The sequence below is a fragment of the Musca vetustissima genome, unplaced genomic scaffold, assembly GCF_032173495.1.
Source record: "Musca vetustissima isolate MV318-11 ecotype Yass unplaced genomic scaffold, APGP_CSIRO_Mvet_v1 utg24987, whole genome shotgun sequence".
Classification (NCBI taxonomy): Eukaryota; Metazoa; Arthropoda; class Insecta; order Diptera; family Muscidae; genus Musca; species Musca vetustissima.
In genome coordinates, this window is record NW_026882014.1 from 1 (window position 1) to 20156 (window position 20156).

The following is a 20156-nucleotide window of genomic DNA, read 5'->3' on the forward strand; positions in this document are numbered from 1 at the left end:
TCAATCATAATTTTGTTTGATCTTGTTTTTTTCCAACATTGCTTCATTAAATTTTATTTGTGGATAAAAATTATTTAAAAAAAATATAACAAAACGGATCCTACACAGAGTAGTGATAGTGTAGAGGTTGAGCCCGACGAAAGTACACCCCTTATGATGGATGGCCACGTCGGTGCCCCTCAAATAAGTTGCAATAATACCATAAGTGGTGGTGCCAGTCATGTGCGCCAGCAACGACGCAAGGTGGAACAATTAAATAATTATGGTACAACAGCGGATAGTAATAGAGATCAAACGGATGCGGTAAGTGGAGTTATATCTGAAAAATGTATTTTAATTAATTTTATTTTTGGTACAGGCCATATTAGATGTTCCCGGTGTGGAAATAAGAAGTCGTGGCGGCCATCGTAATGCTGGCGATGAAAACCCCAATGATGGTATACCCGGACCATCGGGTTCGCATCCACCAACTGTGGAAGAAGAGGAACAGGGTTTAAAATATGGAGCCCAACATGTCATTAAGATATTTGCTCCCGTTTCATTGTGCATGCTTGTGGTAGTGGCCACAATAAATTCCATTACATTTTACACCTACACGGATACATATTTGTAAGTTGGTCCCATGGCTAGCCAAGCCTTTCAGATCCCACCTAAACGATTTTGAGGGATAGTCTTTTATTAAAAACATAATCCATCCTTTTTTTCTTTCTAGATTATATACTCCATTCCATGAACAATCCGAGGACAAGGGTACAAAACTATGGAATGCCTTGGCCAATTCACTGATATTGCTCTCTGTGGTTGTGGTAATGACCATTGTCTTAATTGTGCTCTATAAGAAACGTTGTTATCGAATTATCCATGGCTGGTTGATATTGTCCTCATTTATGCTATTGTTTATCTTCAGCTATTTGTATTTGGAGTAAGTGAATCCCTTTAAATTTATTTAAGAATGAAATTAAATTTTTAATTAATTATAGGGAACTACTACGAGCCTACAATGTCGCCATGGATTATCCAACGACTCTATTGATTTTATGGAATTTTGGTGTAATGGGCATGATTGCCATACACTGGCAGAGCCCCCTGAAACTTCAGCAGGCATATTTAATTTTTGTATCCGCTTTGATGGCTTTGGTATTTATTAAATATTTACCCGAATGGACAGCATGGGCGGTATTGGCGGCCATTTCAATATGGGGTAAGAATGAAATGCAAAGCAATTCACCAAAGTTTTGTATGTGAAGTGCAGAAGGAATCTAGATAGACGTATAGCTACTTTTGAGGTTATGTTTGGAATCAGATCAGATTTTTCAGATTTTTAGGTGGCATTTATTATCCAATTGTCCTAAAATTTGTATAGTATAAAGAAATGAAGGATGTGGATAAAATTTGATCTAAATCGGTTCAAATTTAGATATAGCCCCCATATAAAATTTCTTCCGATTTCAAGAAAATAGTACACCAGAAACCTATCGCTTGTCCGATTGACACGAAATTTTGTATAGCATAATGAATTGAGATCAGAATATCGGGTGCTAAGTTTGATTTAAATTGGTCAAAATTTAGATATAGCTACCATGTAAAATTACGTTCGATTTTAAGAGATCCCATCCGACTTTTTTCCTTTTTTTACTGATTTCGATTCTTGATTTGAAAATCTTCTTGTTTTTTCCAGATTTAATTGCTGTGTTAACACCAAAGGGCCCATTGCGTATTCTGGTCGAGACAGCCCAGGAAAGAAATGAACAAATTTTCCCGGCTTTAATTTATTCTTGTGAGTAAAATCCCTATTTATTTGCCATATATAAATAATAAGTTTTTATTTTTTTATTAGCTACAATTCTGTATACCTTCATGGGTACCACTGGAGGCCCGCAACGCAATAACTCCTCGGGTTCCAATTCACCCAACTCACCGCATACCTCTAATACCAGTTCAACATCTGTTTCAAGGCAAACAGGTAACACCGCAGCTGATCCAAATGCTGAAGGTATGCCTCTAGTGACATTTAAAATGCGCGGAAATGGTATTTATTGATTTTTTTATAATTTTTTTAATTTTCAATGTGAAAATGATTAGCTTTTGTTGTATGGTGGAGATCTATTTGGTAGATCGATGGTTAAGGGTTTAGAGGTAGTTGTGTCTTTTGTCCCAAACAAAGTATTTATTTTCCTGGTAGCGCGCATTCTAAAATCGGTTTTGTTGGCCATTTTTTTTATTATAATTTTGTTTTTTTTTTTAATTGGAAACAGAGGCAGCTGGTTTCACCGAGGAATGGTCCTCAAATCTGGATGAACGTGTTGCCAGACGCCAAATTGAGGTACAGGCCAGCACATCGGATAGTGCCAATCGCTCAACAAATTATCGTACAGTGACCGCCCAGGAGGAAAGGCCACATTTGGGCAGTAATATGACAGAGGCCCAGGAGGAACGTAAGTGGAATTTATAAACCTATTTTTTAATTTTTTAATTCATTTTTTTCTTTTCATTTTGCAGGTGGCATAAAACTTGGTTTGGGAGATTTCATATTCTATTCGGTGTTGGTGGGCAAGGCCTCATCCTATGGAGATTGGGCTACAACAATTGCCTGTTTTGTGGCCATATTAGTGGGCCTGTGCTTGACTCTGGTCCTCTTGGCTATATGGCGTAAGGCCCTACCGGCCTTACCCATTTCCATATTTTTTGGTTTATTCTTTTGCCTCATAACAAGTGTTATAGTCAAACCGTTTATGGAGGAGCTTTCCGATCAACAGGTTTTCATATGAAAATGCCGTAGATGGAATGCACACACACAAAAGACAAACTTGAACATGATATTTTTTAGTATTTTAAGTGGCAAAATAATTAATATTTTTTACATCTCATATATAAACTAAGTATTCCATGTACTGACTATTTAATTTCCAACAAGAATTTCTATAACCCTATATATGAAAATGAAATGGAAACTACTTTTGTTTTTTAAGTATAATAAAGTCATTTCAATATAAATGTTTAACATTTAATTCCAAAAAACAAAATTTCTTTCTCTTAAAACTTAACTATTTACACACTCGATTTATAACCTTTCGATTTTATGATACATTGATCCTTCAAGTTAATCACCCAACCCGGTTCCAGGCCATAGAACAATTGTCGTGGATCCTTGCTGCTAGTTAACATTTCATATTGTGGATCATCTTCGATTTTCGGCAATTCATAACCATATTTTTGCGCCAATACCAAACGTTGCTTGCTAATTTCTTCAGGATCTGCTAAATAACCACGATTTTCCGCCGATGTATAATAGGCAATTGCATCCTGAGGTGGCAACATACGTTTCGGTATGGGTACACCTTTTTCCAACCATTTTTTGGGATTTTTAAGGGCATGCAAACTTTTGGGATCGTAATAAGCTGTCCGAATAACTCCCCCATTACGTTCAATCGCCGCTATAACCGATTCCTTGGCATGTTGTACTTCAATATTTATTTTAGCCTTAAATTTGTCGGCACCCTCATCGGTCAATTGGAAACCAAATTCTTTGGTCGCCGGATCAATGCTAACCAAACCGGTATTGCACAAAGTGCTCAAATCAATTGGCTGCGATACATCAATGCGATCGGTATCGATCATTACTTGCAGCTGGAGCAATGAAATTGGTGGATACTGGCGACGCAAATGATGTCCCTTGTAATAGGGTTCATAGGGGAAACGCATATAGAAGGGGGTATTGCCTGTTTCATAACCAAGACGCATGAAATTTTGTCGTTGACCCGAGCCTTTGTTGCCGGCACCATGTTTGTCACCACCATGCTGTGCGCGGCCACGTTTGTCCTACAAGAAATCACAATTCCGATAATTAATAATTCAATTTTTATATATAAAAATAATAATAAAAATATAGAGGCTCACAATGTGCCCCACTTACATTTTGTTTTGATTGTGGATTTGGTCGTATATTACCGATTTGTACGCGCGGCAGGGTGCGTAACATTTTCAAAGCCTTATCGGCCGTCTCACGAAATTGGGACATTTTCGTTTTTATTTATTTTCTACAAATTATTAATTAATTTCTTTTATAATTTACTAATTTTTTAATTAAAATGTCCACTATTTCATTGAGGTAATAAGAACACACAGTCAGACAACGGAGTGGAACGATTCTTTCGCCGGCGACGGCGTTATTAAGCACACACTCCGTTTTGCACCGTTTAAGAGTAGATTTACTTAGGTAGACTTTTGGCTAATCGATTTAAACGATTACTAATCGACTCAAGGTAAACAGCAGTTACAGGAAAATAGCTGTTTATTAATTTCATTTATAATTTAGTAATTTTTTTATTTTTATTACTTCATTGAGGTAGAGGTAATAAGAACACACACTGCCAGGCAACAAAGTGGAACTATTTTTTCCACCGGCGACGGCGTTAGTAAGCACACACTCCGTTTTGCACCTTTTTGGAGCAGGGTTTCTTAGGTCGATTATTAACTAATCGATTTAAACGATTACTAATCAACAAAAGGGAAACATCTGTTACAGGGCTAGGCATTAAATGGATAATTTTAAGAAAATAATGCAGTTTTGCAACTAAAGGAGGAAACACATACGAAGATTCAGACTTGGCCTGTTAATTTGGTTTTCTATGAAATTTATAAAGTAATATGCGCTTTATTCTTTTACAATAAAAAAACCAACTTAACGTGATAATCCTGCCTCATCGAAATATTGGTTTTAGACCCCATGTTTCTTTGGAACAAATCCCTTTCAATATTTGTAAATACAATATCAGCGATAACAATTTTTCGTTTATGATATCGTGGAAAATAGTTAAAATTAGTAAATTTTTGCAATACGGGAATAGACCATTTACTTACTAGATTCAAATAGAAATTTATATAATATGAAAATATTTATTAGTCAAAAACCAACTTAAAACGGCATATACATTAGAACTTTTTACCGGGTTAACCTACTTTATGAGGATTTATTTGACATATATGCAAAGGAATTGACAATTGAAACCGGGAGGGTTAACGAAATCCGGTTAGGTGTAAACGTACTATTAAGCATCCCTATTTTCTGTCTTAAGTAGTATGACTACTTTCGATATGCTTTCCACTAATTCGAAAATTTTTTCTTCCATTTTATATCCGTTATGATTTTATTCGTCTTTCTCTATTATTTGTTTCCATAGGATATGTTCCCGCACTGCAAGATTCTACTAGTTTTAAATTTTCAATTTCAAATTTTAACTATTTTTTTTTCAAAATTGTTATCATAATAAAAAGTAATAGATTCTTGCTGTACGGGAACAGAACAATGCATTGCATGTGGAACGTTTTTAAATTCGATATGCTCATTTAGCATAAGTACGGCGCGCAAAAATTCGTACACGATTTTATGGTGTGTAATTAAAATAAATTATATTAATAAATATAATAAACGAATAAAAATTATTATATTATGTTCAACTTGTTTTTTCCTTTTTATATTAATTCTATTCTGTCTCCCTCTATTCAAGACGTGAGGAACGTTTTTAAATTCGCTAGGCTTAAGTACGGCGCGCAAAAAAATTACACCCGAATTGATGGATTGTAATTAGAATTAATAAATATAATAAACGAATAATTACATGAATATTATATATGTATATTCAAACATTTTATTTTCGGCTTTTGTTTCTTTTTAAAGTCATTCTCTTCTGTGTCCCCTTATTCATGAAGTGCGGAACGTTTTTAAATTTGGTAGGCTTAAGTACGGCTTGTAAATGAAATTTTGATTGATTTACAGCACACAACACAACAACTGAGATTGAAATTGCATTAATTATATCAATTATAATTAAAAACAAATGAATACATCACCATTTTATTATAAAAAATCCTTTCAAAATGGTTTGTTCGGCTTGTAAGAAAAGCACAGCGACGGATTGCTTCATTGATGCTTTGGAAGTTATTAAACAACATTATATGTGTATGTATAATTATGCGCGGCATATATAAACAAAAATAATGATTACAACAGCAATAATATGTAATTATAATTGTATATACTTTTCAGTTTATAAAACTGCCCTAAGTAGCCGCGATGCTGAACTACAAAGTTTCAAGGAACGCAATGAAAAACTGAATAAAGCCTTAGAGTTTTTGCAACAACAACAGCAACCACACAAAAAATATAAACATGATAAATCAGAACTTGAGGAACAACAAGGGAGTGGGAGATGCAATGCCAGTGACAACAGTCTTGCCTTAACCGATATCAGTCTAACCGATGATGATGGTGGCGGTGATTCGCTTAATAGTGTCTCCAATCTCAATATGGCATTGAATAGTGAACAATTATTTGAAACATCAGTAATTAGTCCAGCTAAGCCACCCGAACCAATGCAAACATCATCGGAAATAATAACCAGTCCTAGGGCTAAGCTAGTGCCACGTCGTAATCGAAAAAAAGAAAATATGAAAAATGATAGGCAAACAGATGCTGCTGCTTCGGTTTTGGAAAAATCCAAATCAGAATTTCAACCAAAGTTGGAGCAACAATCAAATCAGGCCAATAAATCTTGGGCAATGGCATTCCTAAAGCCATCAGCAAGTATGGTGCCATCTGCCGCTAAGGTGGCAGATAGTAAAGTTGGTATTAATCGCAAACCGGATAAACGATTCAATTTGTCATTGAAGAAAACAAATCCCAGTAAGGTGCGACAAACTGTGCTGCCGTTTAATACCTCCAAGGATTCCAGTGTGATAGAGGTTAGTAAGGATTTTTAAATGTAGATGAGCGGAAGGGAGTCGTAATAGTTGAGCGAATGGGTGTATTTATGGTCAAACTGAATGGGGCCTTTATCGGCTAGCTGAAGCTGAAGAGAGTCTTTATAGACGACCTGAAAGTAGTCTTTATGGACGAACTGAAGGGAGTCGATAGACGACATGGAGGGAGTTTTTATATACGACCTGAAGAGAGTCCTTATTTTTTGCCCTCAACCAAATTTAATTTTATTTTTATTTTATCCCCTCTTTTCAGTCAGATGTCTGTGATGATGTTATTGATGCCAGTCCGATTGCCACAAAATCATCTCGTGCCGGCAAGTCATGGGCTCATAGGTAATTTCCAAGAAAAACATATTTTTCCAAGAATTTTAAACTAATCCCACATTCTGCCAAGATTACAGAAGCCAACAAAATCAAAGTTCACACAACACATCCAGTCCGACACACAGCAACAACAGCAGCAAAAAACTCGATATAAACCTGGAAGACGAAGACAAAAACAACAATAACAACAAGAATTCGAAACCTAATGAAACACTTGATAGTATGCCAATTGAAAATATCATTTTCGATTTTTCTCCAAGTAAAAAATCTGAGGCACCAACCACCACATCCTCAACGGCTGCGTCATCCTCACAAAACAAATTGAAAGGAAAACAATTGGAATTCCATGACAATACCATTGATATAATGCCACCTCATAACGATGATGATCAAACAACAATGATGATAAGTGGCAAATCGGCTGATAGTTCCAGTGTGGTTATACTGACCCCAGCCACACAAGATATTATCTTTCTGGATGATACGAGTAATGAGTGTAGCGATATTAATACCATGGATCTGCTGGCAGATGTACAAAAACATGAAACGGAATATTTGGAAAATCTCAAGAGATATGAAAGTAAAAGGTAATTTAAAATTTAAATTAATTTAATACTTGAAATTGTATTGAAAACAAATTTTATTTGCTATTTGTGTAGCATTGAAAAACAACTACGACAGGAAGGTAAACAACCACCCTCTAAATCCAAAGAAGAGAAAAAACATAACTTCATTAAACCCGCTGCTTTGATAAAAAAGGAAAAAGAATCTCAAAATTTAATGGAAACTAAAATGAAAACTGTATTGGAAAATGATTTAAAGGCTTGCAGTTCTTCCTCTTCTTCTTCGAAAAAAACAATATGCCAAAATCCCCTACTGGCTAAAGACGATGATGAGGAGTACGAAGAAGAAGAGGAGGAGGATGCCATGCCCAAACCCATTATTGTCAAACGGGAACCCTTGGAGAAAAATGTAATGCATAATAAAAAATTAAGCCTAAAGGAGAGATTTAATATAGACTGTGAAGAATGTGAAAAGGTAAGTTATTTATTTTTTTCATATTTTAATAAATTTTTAATGAAATGTTGTATTTGTTTTTGTTACTCCAGCTTTTACGTCTTTTGCCAAATACATTAAGTGATCGTGAAATCGAAATGCATTTACAAAAATGTAAATTTCATAATCGTCAAGATTTTATGCGTCAAAATACCCCCGAAAATTTCTGGAATCCTTTTATTCTGTCATTCGATGAAAACGATCCCAGAAACGAAATATTAATCGATACACGTTTTAAGGATAAAAAGGGACACTGAGTCCAGACTTATGATATGTGATAAGTAATAGTAATTATTTGTGTATTTGTTTTCCAACGATTTTAGTATTAAAAAAATTTTATATAAAAAAATATTTTTGAAATGTGCAAATTTTGATTTTAATTGGGAGGGTGATTTTTCTTTATAGACGAGCTGAATGGAGTCTTTATAGACGAACTGAAGGGAGTCTTTATAGACGAAATGAAGGGAGTCTTTATAGACGAGATGAAGGAAGTCTTTATAGACGAGCAGAAGGGAGTCTTTATATATACATATATATATATATATATATATAATGTGAACATACATATTGGTAAATAAATAACAAAACACCAAGAGTCTGTATCCATTTATAATAAATCATTAAACTTGCCTGTTACTAGGTTATGTTTACATTTATTTACCTGTTTTGTTGTTTTTTTATTTGCAACAGATGTTTGCAGTTTGAAGCCTTGTAATCCAGTTTACAATAACAGAAAATAAAATTATCTAATGGTCGGGGTATTTTATGGAAATTTTGTTTACTTAATAACAATGGTTGTTGAAATATGCAAAATAAAAACAAAAAATTTAAATTAGTCACTACACATGTCTAGAAATTATTAATAAAAAAAAGCAACTTCGATCATGTAGCTCATCTCGAAAGAGAAATTAATAAAAAATATAATAAATTTATATAAATATATTGGAAAAAATAATAAAAATGTAATATAAAGATTAAATAATTTCATTTAAATTGGTTTAATTGAAAAACAAAAAAATTGAAATGTTGCCAGCTGATTTTTTTGTTGCTACTAAAAATATTAATACCGGTTTATAAAAAAATTGCATCTTCTTCCCATGTATTCATTCAATTCTGTTTTTATGACAAAGTCGCGTGTCAACTAACTGCTAACAACTAGACCTACCAAATATCTCTTCTTATGTTCCTCCCAAAATTGTTCTATTGAAAAAGACCTGCTTCTATTTCTTTTTAGTTAAAAATTAATTTAAATTTTCATAGGTTTGGGGGAATACTCATAAATATTAATGATACACATTTTGACTTCAAAGATCAAGAAGCGACATGCATATATTACAGTCAACAACTCACCAAAGAGTAAATCAGTCAACATTGTCTGGAACTTTAGTGGATTTCTATCTTTATAATTCATTTTACGTTATCGATGTTAATGAAAGAAATATTCTACATGAAATTTCACTATAGGTCACCGTACACAAGAAATCGATATATATAATTTATACCTAAAAAATATTACTCCTAACATTGGAATATATCTAGAAGAAAATATTTTTTTAGTATTTCCAATTTTCGGATGAAACTATACTTGTTTTTGATTTTAGAGGATGGATACCAATGGAAAAATTATTGTACATCAAAATTCACTATAGGTCACCGAATATTAGAAATCGGTATAAATAACATTTATCTATGAAATTCGCCTTTAAAATTTTGCATATAAAGAGAAAAACATATTTAGGTTATGTTAAAATCATGATATTAAGAAAGGCCAAATTCTCTCATAATATGTGATGTTGGAAGGATAGTCCCAATGGAAAACATATTATACATCGAATTCCACTATAGGTCACCGAACACAAAAAAACGGTATATATAAAATTTATCTATACAATATTGCCATATATATTGGTGTAAATACAGAAGAAAACTTATTTCAGTTATTGAAAAACCTTTCTGAATGATGGCCGAATTCTCCGATAATACTATATTTTAGAGGATAAGCTTCATAAGAGAAAATATTCTACATCGAATTTGACTATAGGTCATCGAACACAAAAAATCGGTATATATAATATTTATATTTAAAAAATTAATTTAAATATTGACACATAAAAAATAAAATACATTTGTTTTTTACCTTTCCTGAAATAGGGTCTAGTTCTCTCTGAATTCTAGGTTTTAGCAGAATATTGTCAATTGAAAAATATTTTACATAAGATTTCACTATAGGTCATCGAACACAAGAAGTCGACATATATAATATTTATATATAAAAAATCTTTTTAAATATTGACACATCAAAAAAATACTTTTTGGTTTTTTTAACCTTTCCTGAAAAAGGGCCTATTTCTCCCGGAATACTAGGTTTTAGAAGAATGTTACCAATGGAAAAAATATTCTACATAAAATTTCACTATAGGTCATCGAACACAAGAAATCGGTATATATAATATTTATATATAAAAAAATTAATTTAAATATTGACACATAAAAAATAAAATATATTTTAGGGGGTTTTAATCTTTCCCTAAAATAGGGTCAATTTCTCACTGAATGCTAGGTTTTAGAAGAATATTACCAATGGAAAAAATATTCTGCACTAAATTCCACTATAGGTCACTGAATACAAGAAATCGGTATATATAGTATTTAGCTATTAAATATAACCATAAATCCGGGGAAAAAAAGGAGAAAATAAATTTTGTGGTTTATTTCAAACATTTTCCGAAGTAGGGCCCGAATTTATAATTTTAGGTTAGTAAATATCTATATATAGAGTTACATTATTATTCCATGTGTTAAAAACAAACAAAATCATAAAACTTTGATTTAAAAATGTTATTTCTTTTTTCTCTTCAACATCAAGTTAGTCGTCTTTGGAAGACAAGCCTCCAAAATGAAAAGTTATTTGCACCGGTGGTCCATATCCATATTCAATAACAACAATTAGCCGGTATTTTACTGAAACAACAACAAAAACAACATTAATAATTTTATAGATCACACATACATACACACACAAACATACACCGGCACCACTCCAGTTATCATTTTGTTTACCACCAAGTTTCAAAACTGATTTGGATATCTACTATATGTTCTTAATTTATGCAGAAAGAAATGAAATTAAAAAAATTCAAATCAAATCTATAACAAGAACAACTATTAGAGCCGACGACGAGAAAAACAAAATACTTGTTTTACTATTTCAAGCTATAAAAAATATAAATAAAATCAAATCAATTCGAAAAAAAAAATAATAAAAATATAAATATTCAAATACGATATTTTAACAAACATCTCGAACATGCATATGCTGTGTGTGAGAAGTGTGCGTGTTTTTGTTGGGGGACAGGATTTTTTTCCTCTCCACCTGACAACGCGGGTTTTAAAATTCTTGCTGTTGTTGTGGTTTTGTATCTTATTAAGCGCCACCGTTTTTCAATTTGATTTTTTTACCAGAAGCTATATAAAGCTTGCTGGTGACCATGCCGTTTAAGTTAGTCTTTAATCCGTGGCCCTACTAAGTGGATCAAGTGTTTTGTTGTTTTCGGTGAAATCTTTACAAAACCAATAAAGTTATAATGGTATGTCAATCGATGTGGACATGTGTCAATGTGATGATGTTACAGTGTTATACAAGAGATATTTGAAAACCCAAAGAAGTTTCCAGATTTAAAGTGGGAAATTATGAACATTCAAAAAGGATAAGAAATGAAATGTGATAAACAATGTGAAACAAATTTAAAAATACAGAATTTCAATACTTAATATTCGCCTTGCTCAACAACCAATGCTGTTATATAATATTCTAAACTCATTTCGGTAATCTGTGCAAAATTTCATGATGATCGGAAAGACGTAGCATCTTTTGACGCAGAATTTACATGAATTATATATGAAAACTATTGCCTAATCTGATTAGATAAAAACGAAACTTGGTACACGTATTTGTAGACACAAAGCGGTCGCCTGTTCAAAATTTCGTGTTAATCGGAGAGACGTAGCCACTTTTGGTCACAAAGTCTATGTAATCGGAAAAAGTTATATATGGAAATTATAGCTAAATCTGAACGGATTAAAACCATACTAGACACATACCATTTTAGATTCAATTCGGCCATCTCTACAAAATTTTGTGTTAATCGGACAGACTAGGTATCTTTGGTGCATTATTTTCCTGCAATCGGACGAAATTCTATATGAGAGTTATGGCTAAATCTGAAACCGATTAAACTTGGCACACACCATTCTAGGCTCAATACGAACCTCTGATTCAAATTTCATTTCGATCCGACAAACGTAGCGTGTTTTGGTAGAGCATTTTCATAAAATCGGACGAAATTCTATATGAGAGTTATAGCTAAATCTGATGCGATTAAAACCAAACTTGGTCCACAACTTTCTGGACTCCAGTTTTTCGCCTGAGCCAAATATCGCTTTAATCGGACAGCTGGAACATCTTTTGGCAAAGCTTCTTTATGAAATCGGAAGAAATTCTATGTGGAGACTGAAGTTAAATCTGTACCGATTAAAACCAAAGTTAGTACACGTCACTCTAGACTCAATGCGAATCTCTGAGCAAAATTGTATGTCGATCCGACAAACGTAGCGTGTTTTGGTAGTGCATTTTCATGAAATCGAAAGAAATTCTATGTGGAGGCTATAGTAAAATCTGACCCGATTAATATCAAACTTGGTACACGTTATTCTAGACCCAATACGAACCTCTTAAGTCAAATTACATATCGATCCGACAACTGCTACTAGTTCTGATGGAGCCTTTTTATGCAATCTGACGAAATTCTATTTTACAGCTCTAGCTAAATCTGAACCGATTAAAACTGTACTTAGCACACGTCATTCTAGACTCTATTTGGTCGCCTGTGCCAAATTTCATATTAATCGGTCAACAGTAGCTTGTTTTGGTAGAGCATTTTCATGAAATCGGAAGAAATTCTATGTGGAGGCTATAGGAAATCTGAACAAACTTGGCACACACCATTCCAAACTCAATTTGGCCACCTGTGCCAAAATTTAGTTTAATCGATCCGCTGGAATAACTTTTGGTAAAGCTTCTTCATGAAATCGGAAGAAATTCTATGTGAAGGCTAGAATTAAATCTGAACCGATTAAAACCAAACTACATGACATTCTAGCCACAATACAATCGCCTGTGTCAAATTTCATGTCGATTCAACAAACAAAGCTCGTTTTAGGGGACCTCTTCGTGAAATCGGAAGAAAATCTCTACGGAGGCTATTGCCAAAACTGAACAGATTAAAAGCAAACTTGACACACACCATACTAGACTCATTTCAGTAGCCTGAAAAAAATTTTGTTTCGATCGGAAAGACCTAATATCTTTTGGTAAAGCATTTCCATGAAATCGGACGAAATTATATACGGAAGCTATAGCTAATTAAATCCAAACTTCACACACATCATTCTCTATTCTATTCTTTGGTCTTCTAAAACACTCCTCTTTTGGATCGATAAAGATTTTAATCTGGTCGTATATAAAAAAGTCTTCTGCTCTATTATATAAAGGTTAGTCTTCAGGTAATCTATAAAAATTCCCTTTGGACGTCTATAAAGATCACCATCATATCTATTATAAAGGCTCTCTTCCGCTCGTTCATAAAGAACCCTCCCGGCCGACTATAAAGACTGCATTCGATCGACTAAACAAACTTTCTTCTGATAGTCCAAAAATACTCCCTTTACCTTTTCTAAAGACTATAAAGACGCCCTTTTGCTCATCCACAAAATCTCACTTTTGCTTCGTCAATAAAGATTCCCATCTGCCCGTCTTCAAAGACTTCGACCTGCTCGTCTGTAAATACTCCATTCTATTCGTCTATAGACTCTCTAAAATGAATTCCTTCAGGTCGTCTATAAAGACTCCCTTCTGCTCGACCTTGAAAGTCCTCCACTGATCATTTCGTCGACTATAAAATATTTCTCTCGTTCGTCTAAAAACCCTCATTCTTCAAGTCTCTAAAGACTACCTTTCGTCTATAAAAAAAAAAACTCGCTTCTGATAGTCCAAAAATACTCCCATCTACTCGCTTATGAAGACTTTCTTTCACTCATCTAAAAAGACCTCCTTTTCATCGCCTATAAAGACCTCCTTCAGGTCGTCTATAACGACTCCCATTCTTCTCGTTTAAAACACTCCATTCAGTCCAAAAAATATTCCTCTATGAAATAACACAAATTTTTAAATGATCACCTAACCTCAATTTCTATTTTTTCATTCTTTTTTGTTTGCTTTGTTTTTTCTTCTTTTCACAGACTTCCTACACCGACAAAGGACCCAAACCTGAATTCGGTAAATTCTTGGCCTTCGATCATTTAACCTTCTATGTGGGTAATGCTAAGCAGGCCGCCAGTTATTATACCACCCGCATGGGTTTCACTCCTCTCGGCTATCAGGGTTTGGAAACTGGCAGTCGTCGTTATGCCAAACACGCGGTGAAACAAAATAAAATTGTTTTTGTTTTTGTATCGTCCTATGAGACGGATGATGAAGAACATGGTCTGCATTTGATGCGTCATGGTGATGGTGTTAAGGATGTTGCATTCGAGGTGGAAGATATTGAGGCAATTTTCAATTTGGCCAAGGAGCGGGGAGCTGAGGTGGTGCGTGAGCTGTGGGAGGAATCGGATGAATTTGGTACTGTGAAATTTGCCACAATTAAGACGGTAAGTTGGATGATGATGACCTAGAAAAATTGAGGAATATTTTAATAAGTTGTTTGTTTTTGTTGTTGTCTCTTTTAGTACGGTGACACCACCCACACCTTTGTTGATCGCCGCAATTATAAAGGTGTCTTCCTGCCCGGCTTTAAAGCTCCCGCCGAAGATCCTTTGCTGAAACTGTTACCCCCAGCCAAATTGGATTTCATCGATCACGTTGTCGGCAATCAACCCGATTTGGAAATGGAACCTGTTGCCGCCTGGTATGAACGTGTCTTGCAATTCCATCGTTTCTGGTCGGTAGATGATTCACAAATTCACACTGAATATTCCGCCTTGCGTTCCATTGTCATGGCCAATTATGAGGAGACAGTGAAAATGCCCATAAACGAACCGGCCAAGGGTAAAAAGAAATCTCAAATTCAAGAATATGTTGAATATTATGGTGGTGCTGGGGTCCAACACATTGCCTTGAATACCAGTGATATTATTTCGGCTATACAAAATCTGCGTGCCCGTGGCATGGAATTCTTGACCATTCCCTCATCGTATTATGACATTTTAACGGAGAATTTGAAACACAGCCGTACCAAGATCAAGGAAGATATGGAGGTGCTGAAGAAATTGAATATTCTCATCGATTACGATGAGAATGGTTATTTGTTGCAAATCTTCACCAAGAATATGCAAGATCGTCCCACGTTGTTCTTGGAGGTTATCCAGCGTCATAATCATAATGTAAGTGGTTTCTTAATAACGACGTCTGCTCCCGATAATTTGAAACTCAAAGGGACCCCAAAAAAATAAAAACATTTTCAAATCTCCGAGTAAATAAAAAATAATAAAAATTTATACATAGGTTCATAGAGATCGAAAAAGTATTCAAACCATCAAGAGTTAATAAGGAAAAAAAATAATTGAGTTTCAAAATAATCGGGAGTTGATTTGAATCCGTAAATCTGTTCTTCTAACTAATAATGGTTTTTTGTATCTTTTTTTAATTTCCAGGGTTTTGGTGCCGGCAATTTCAAATCCCTATTTACCGCCATTGAAATTGAACAGGAGAGACGTGGCAATTTGTAAATTGCTTCTTCTTATTCTTCTTCTTCTCCATTTTGTGTGTAGTGTTTTCTCTTAATTTTAATTTGTAGTTTAGAAAAAAATTAATAAATAAAAAAATAAATATGAAGTACAATAATTAAAAATGTATAAACATTTGAAATTGATTCATTAGGATTATTAAAAACCCGTTTTTAGGCCTCAGGGTTTATAAAAAAATCTCCCTAAATCAAAAGTTGTTCGGAAATAAAAAAATATATATTTTTACTTATATGCTAATATTTAAGGCGATATTTCTTATATAAATATTATATATACCGATTTCTTGTATTCGGTGACCCATAGTGAAATTCGGTGGAGAATATTTTCTCCATTGGATCCATCCTTCTAATATAAAATTTTATCGGAGAATTCGGTATTATTTCAAAAAAGGGTCTGATAATAACCGAATTAATTCTTCTTTTTTATATGTTAACATTGAAAGTGGTATTTTATATATAAATATTGTATATACCGATTTCTTGTGTTCGGTGACCTATAGTGAAATTTGATGTAGAATATTTTTTCCATAGACAATATTCTCCTAAAAACTTGTATTCAATGAGAAATTGGTACTCCTTCGGATATGGTTAAAAAATAAGTCAATATGTACTTATTCTATATCTTCTTTATAAACCAATATTCATGGTTATAGTTTATATATAAATATTATATATATCGGTTTGTTGTGTTCAGTGACCTATAGTGAAATTCGATGCAGAATATATTTTCCATTGACAATATTCTCCTATAATCTAGTATTCGGGTAGAAATTGACCCCCTTTCAAATATGGTTTAAAAATAAGCCAATATATATAAAATAAGCCAATATACCAATATTCATGGTAATATTTTATGTATAAATATTATATATACAGATTTCTTGTGTTCGGTGACCTATAGTGAAATTCGGTGTAGAATATTTTTTTCATTGGCAATATTCTCCTAAAACCCAACATTCAGGGAGAAATTGGCCCTCTTTCAGATATGGTTCAAATATAAGTCTATATATACATCATTTTTTATATAACAATATTCATGGTGATATTTTATATATAAATATTATTTATACCGATTTTTTGTGTTTGTGGACCTATAGTGAAATTTGATGGAGAATATTTTTTCCATTGACAATATTCTATTAAAACCTAGTATTCAGGGAGAAATTGACCCTCTTTCAGATATGGTTCAAATATAAGTCTATATATACATTATTTTTTATATAACAATATTCATGGTGATATTTTATATATAGATATTATTTATACCGATTTTTTGAGTTCGGTGACCTATAGTAAAATTTGGTGGAGAATATTTTTTCCATTATCGATATTCTCCTAAAACTTAGTATTCGGAGAAAAATAAGACTATTTTGAAAAATGGTTTAAAAATAAGCCAAAAACCTAATTTATTTTTATACACCAACATTCATGGCGATATATTTTATATAAATATTATATATACCGATTTTTTATGTTCGGTGACTTATAGTGGAATTTGATGGAGAATATTTTTTCCCTTAAAAGCATTGTTCTAAAATAAAATCTTATGGGAGAATTCAACCCTATTTCTTAATATATTAAAAAACACATAATAAAAATCCGCTATGATTGAACATCCATTTTCTTTGCTGTCGACTAATCGAAATTTAAGAAGTCCTTCACCTTCCCAAATCTACATATCCTTGAACTACACATTTCTTTTTTTTCTAAATAGCCGTAATGCATGAGTAGAACCAATTCGTATAGCAAATATGGAACGATTAGCAATAATCTCACCTCCCAACCATATACCTGTACAAATTAGCATTTTATTGTTTCTTTTTTTTGCTATGACAAAAAATATCCCTCTTTTCCCTCTCCAACAGACCGCCGACCTTTAGCAATAGCTTTTCTATTGAGGCATGTAACATCATTTTGACGTATATGTCCCATCAAAGTGTGGCGATGATGATGATTTCAGTGTGTGTGTCTTCCCCTACCAACATTTTTATTTTTTTGTTGGGTTGGCATTGTTCCAACAACCACTTTGTTAGCCTGGTACAAAGAATGCTCTTCTCGACGTCTGCTAATCTTCCAGCACAGCACTTGAAAAATGGGGGGAGGAAGAAAAACTAAAAATAAGGAAAGTGGCTTTTCAAAGTCCACTAGAGGTAAAATCTTGGGGTATGAATGGGGGGATGATCTGGCTGGCACACTTTAGCCATTTTTTTCTTCATTCACTCAAAGTGTTGTTTCTTGTATTTTTTTTTTTTGAGGTAGGCTGTTAGCATTTTTGTTGTTCTTTGTCAGAACAAAAAATGGATTTCATGTCAATATTTCTTCGGTGAAAGGGGTTTCGAATTTTTATTTAGAAAAAAATCATAAAAAATATTGAATGCAAAACAAGTTTGTAGGTTATTGGGGCCCAAAAATATTATAGAGAATATTTTCAGTAACGGTTTCTTAGGCTTGGGTCTGCCAATATACTTTAAAGAAAAATAATCAAAGGCCTTTAAAAATCCATAGAAAAATATTTCAAACTCCTCCGTGGCATATTAAATATTATAAACAAATTTTAAAAGACCCTCAGGTCTATACAATTCAATAGTTAAGTTGCCATACGCCCTCTGGGACAAAAAAATAAATAAATATAGTCATACGCCCTCTGAGACAAAAAATAAAAATAGTCATACGCCCTCTGGGATCAAAACAAAATTAAATAAAAATAGTCATAAATATTATATATACCGATTTCTTGTGTTCGGTGACCTATAGTCAAATTTGATGTAGAATATTTTTTCCATTGATAATATTTTCCTACAATCGAATATTCAGGGAGAAATTGACCCTCTCTCAGATATGGTTAAAAAAATCCAATATATACTTTATTATGTATATACTAACATTTATGTTGATACTTAATTTATAAATATTATATCTACCGATTTCTTGTGTTCAGTAACCCATAGTGAAATTTGATGCAGTATATTTTTTTCATTGACAATATTCTTCTAAACCCCATTATTCAAGGAGAAATGGGCTCTTCATCAAAAATAGTTTAAAAATAACCTAAAATATATTTTCTTTTTATATGTAAATATTTAAGACAATATTTTATTTATAAGTTTTATATATACCGATTTATTGTGTTCAGTGACCTATAATGAAATTTGATGGAGATTATTTTTTCCTTTGGCTCCACACTGTTAAAATTAAACATTAGGCATGAATTGGCCCTAATTCAGGAAAGGTTTAAAAATGACGTTTCTTTTTTTCTACTAACATTAAAGGTGATATTTTATATATAAATATTATATATACCGATTTCTTGTGTTCGGTGACCTATAGTAAAATTTGAAAAATTGACCCTCTCTCAGATATGCTTCAAAAATAAGCCAAGATATACGTTGTTCTTTATATACCAATATTCATGATAATATTTTATATATAAATATTATATATACCGATTAAATAAAAATAGTCATACGCTCTCTGGGACTTCGATCAAGAAAATAATAATAAATAAACATAGTCGTAACCCTTCTTCGACCAAAAATTTAAATAAAAATTGTCATACGCCCCCTGGGACCAAAAAAAATTGTCATACGCCCTCTTGAGCCTATGAAATTGTATGGAACAATTTTCATGGAACTTCGAACTATTCATGGAACTTAGAAAATATTTCATATGTTCTCTGGTGACCTTTGAATCAATACTTCTAAAATCAAATATTATATGCGAATTTGTCCCTAATTCAGAAATTGATTGAAAATAAAAAAAAAAAAAAATTGTGTTCATTGGATTTTGAGGCCTAAACAAAAATGTTATAGAAAAAATTTCGTAGAACTTCAGGACCTACAAAATTCTATAATTTTTTGTATGACATAGGGTCTCAAAAATATTTAAAATTTTGTAGACAATTTTTAAATTCTGGGTCCCAGAGCCTAAAATAAAAAAAATCATAGGCCATATGGAAACAATTTAAAGGAACCTAAATATATAACTTTATACAAAAAAAAAAAAAAAAAATAATAATAAAAATAAAATAAAAAATAATAATAATAAACTATAGGCCTTTTGGGTCTTTAACATTTTAGTGATTTTTTAAGAAAAAAAAAATATAAAAAATATTTTTTTAGAAACATTTTAATAGGCCCCAGAGCCTAAAAAAATTCTGGGTCCCAGAGCCTTAAATAAAATTAAAAAAATCAAAGGTCACATTGAAACTTATTAAAC

At 32.8% G+C, this 20156-nt stretch overlaps 3 protein-coding genes across 4 annotated transcripts; 2 read left to right on the forward strand and 1 right to left on the reverse strand.

Moving 5' to 3' along the window:
- Positions 1-81: 81 nt before the first annotated feature.
- On the forward strand, positions 82-2768 carry LOC133328134 (presenilin homolog). 2 transcript variants are annotated; one of them, XM_061536690.1, is made up of 8 exons: positions 82-303; positions 359-609; positions 713-922; positions 981-1201; positions 1679-1777; positions 1838-2029; positions 2256-2435; positions 2500-2768. In XM_061536690.1, exons 1-8 carry the CDS (start codon positions 154-156, stop codon positions 2766-2768), a joined length of 1572 nt encoding a protein of 523 aa, XP_061392674.1. In that variant the 5' UTR covers positions 82-153. The 2 variants fall into 2 exon arrangements, with proteins under 2 accessions (XP_061392674.1, XP_061392675.1); XM_061536691.1 differs by having other exon boundaries at positions 1838-1963.
- A 271-nt stretch (positions 2769-3039) lies between these two features.
- On the reverse strand, positions 3040-4020 carry LOC133328135 (large ribosomal subunit protein uL15m-like). The gene is made up of 2 exons (XM_061536692.1): positions 3914-4020; positions 3040-3819 (listed from the first exon to the last, which is right to left on the reverse strand). Exons 1-2 carry the CDS (start codon positions 4016-4018, stop codon positions 3049-3051), a joined length of 876 nt encoding a protein of 291 aa, XP_061392676.1. The 5' UTR covers positions 4019-4020; the 3' UTR covers positions 3040-3048.
- Positions 4021-14424: 10404 nt separating this feature from the next.
- On the forward strand, positions 14425-15944 carry LOC133328136 (4-hydroxyphenylpyruvate dioxygenase-like; the record flags this gene model as incomplete). The annotated part of the gene is made up of 3 exons (XM_061536693.1): positions 14425-14847; positions 14926-15579; positions 15850-15944. Coding segments are annotated over 3 exons (1152 nt in total), but the record flags the coding sequence as incomplete, so codon positions are not given.
- Positions 15945-20156: the final 4212 nt, after the last annotated feature.

What these genes read in the sequence shown, in the direction of transcription:
- LOC133328134 (XM_061536690.1), top strand. Translation starts at nt 154, where the DNA reads ATGATGGATGGCCACGTCGGTGCCCCTCAAATAAGTTGCAATAATACC. An exon ending in TTCAGCTATTTGTATTTGGA is followed by an intron (nt 923 to 980) that starts GTAAGTGAATCC and finishes AATTAATTATAG; the next exon opens with GGAACTACTACGAGCCTACA. An exon ending in GGCGGCCATTTCAATATGGG is followed by an intron (nt 1,202 to 1,678) that starts GTAAGAATGAAA and finishes TGTTTTTTCCAG; the next exon opens with ATTTAATTGCTGTGTTAACA.
- LOC133328135 (XM_061536692.1), bottom strand. Translation starts at nt 4,018, where the DNA reads ATGTCCCAATTTCGTGAGACGGCCGATAAGGCTTTGAAAATGTTACGC. An exon ending in ATCCACAATCAAAACAAAAT is followed by an intron (nt 3,820 to 3,913) that starts GTAAGTGGGGCA and finishes GATTTCTTGTAG; the next exon opens with GACAAACGTGGCCGCGCACA.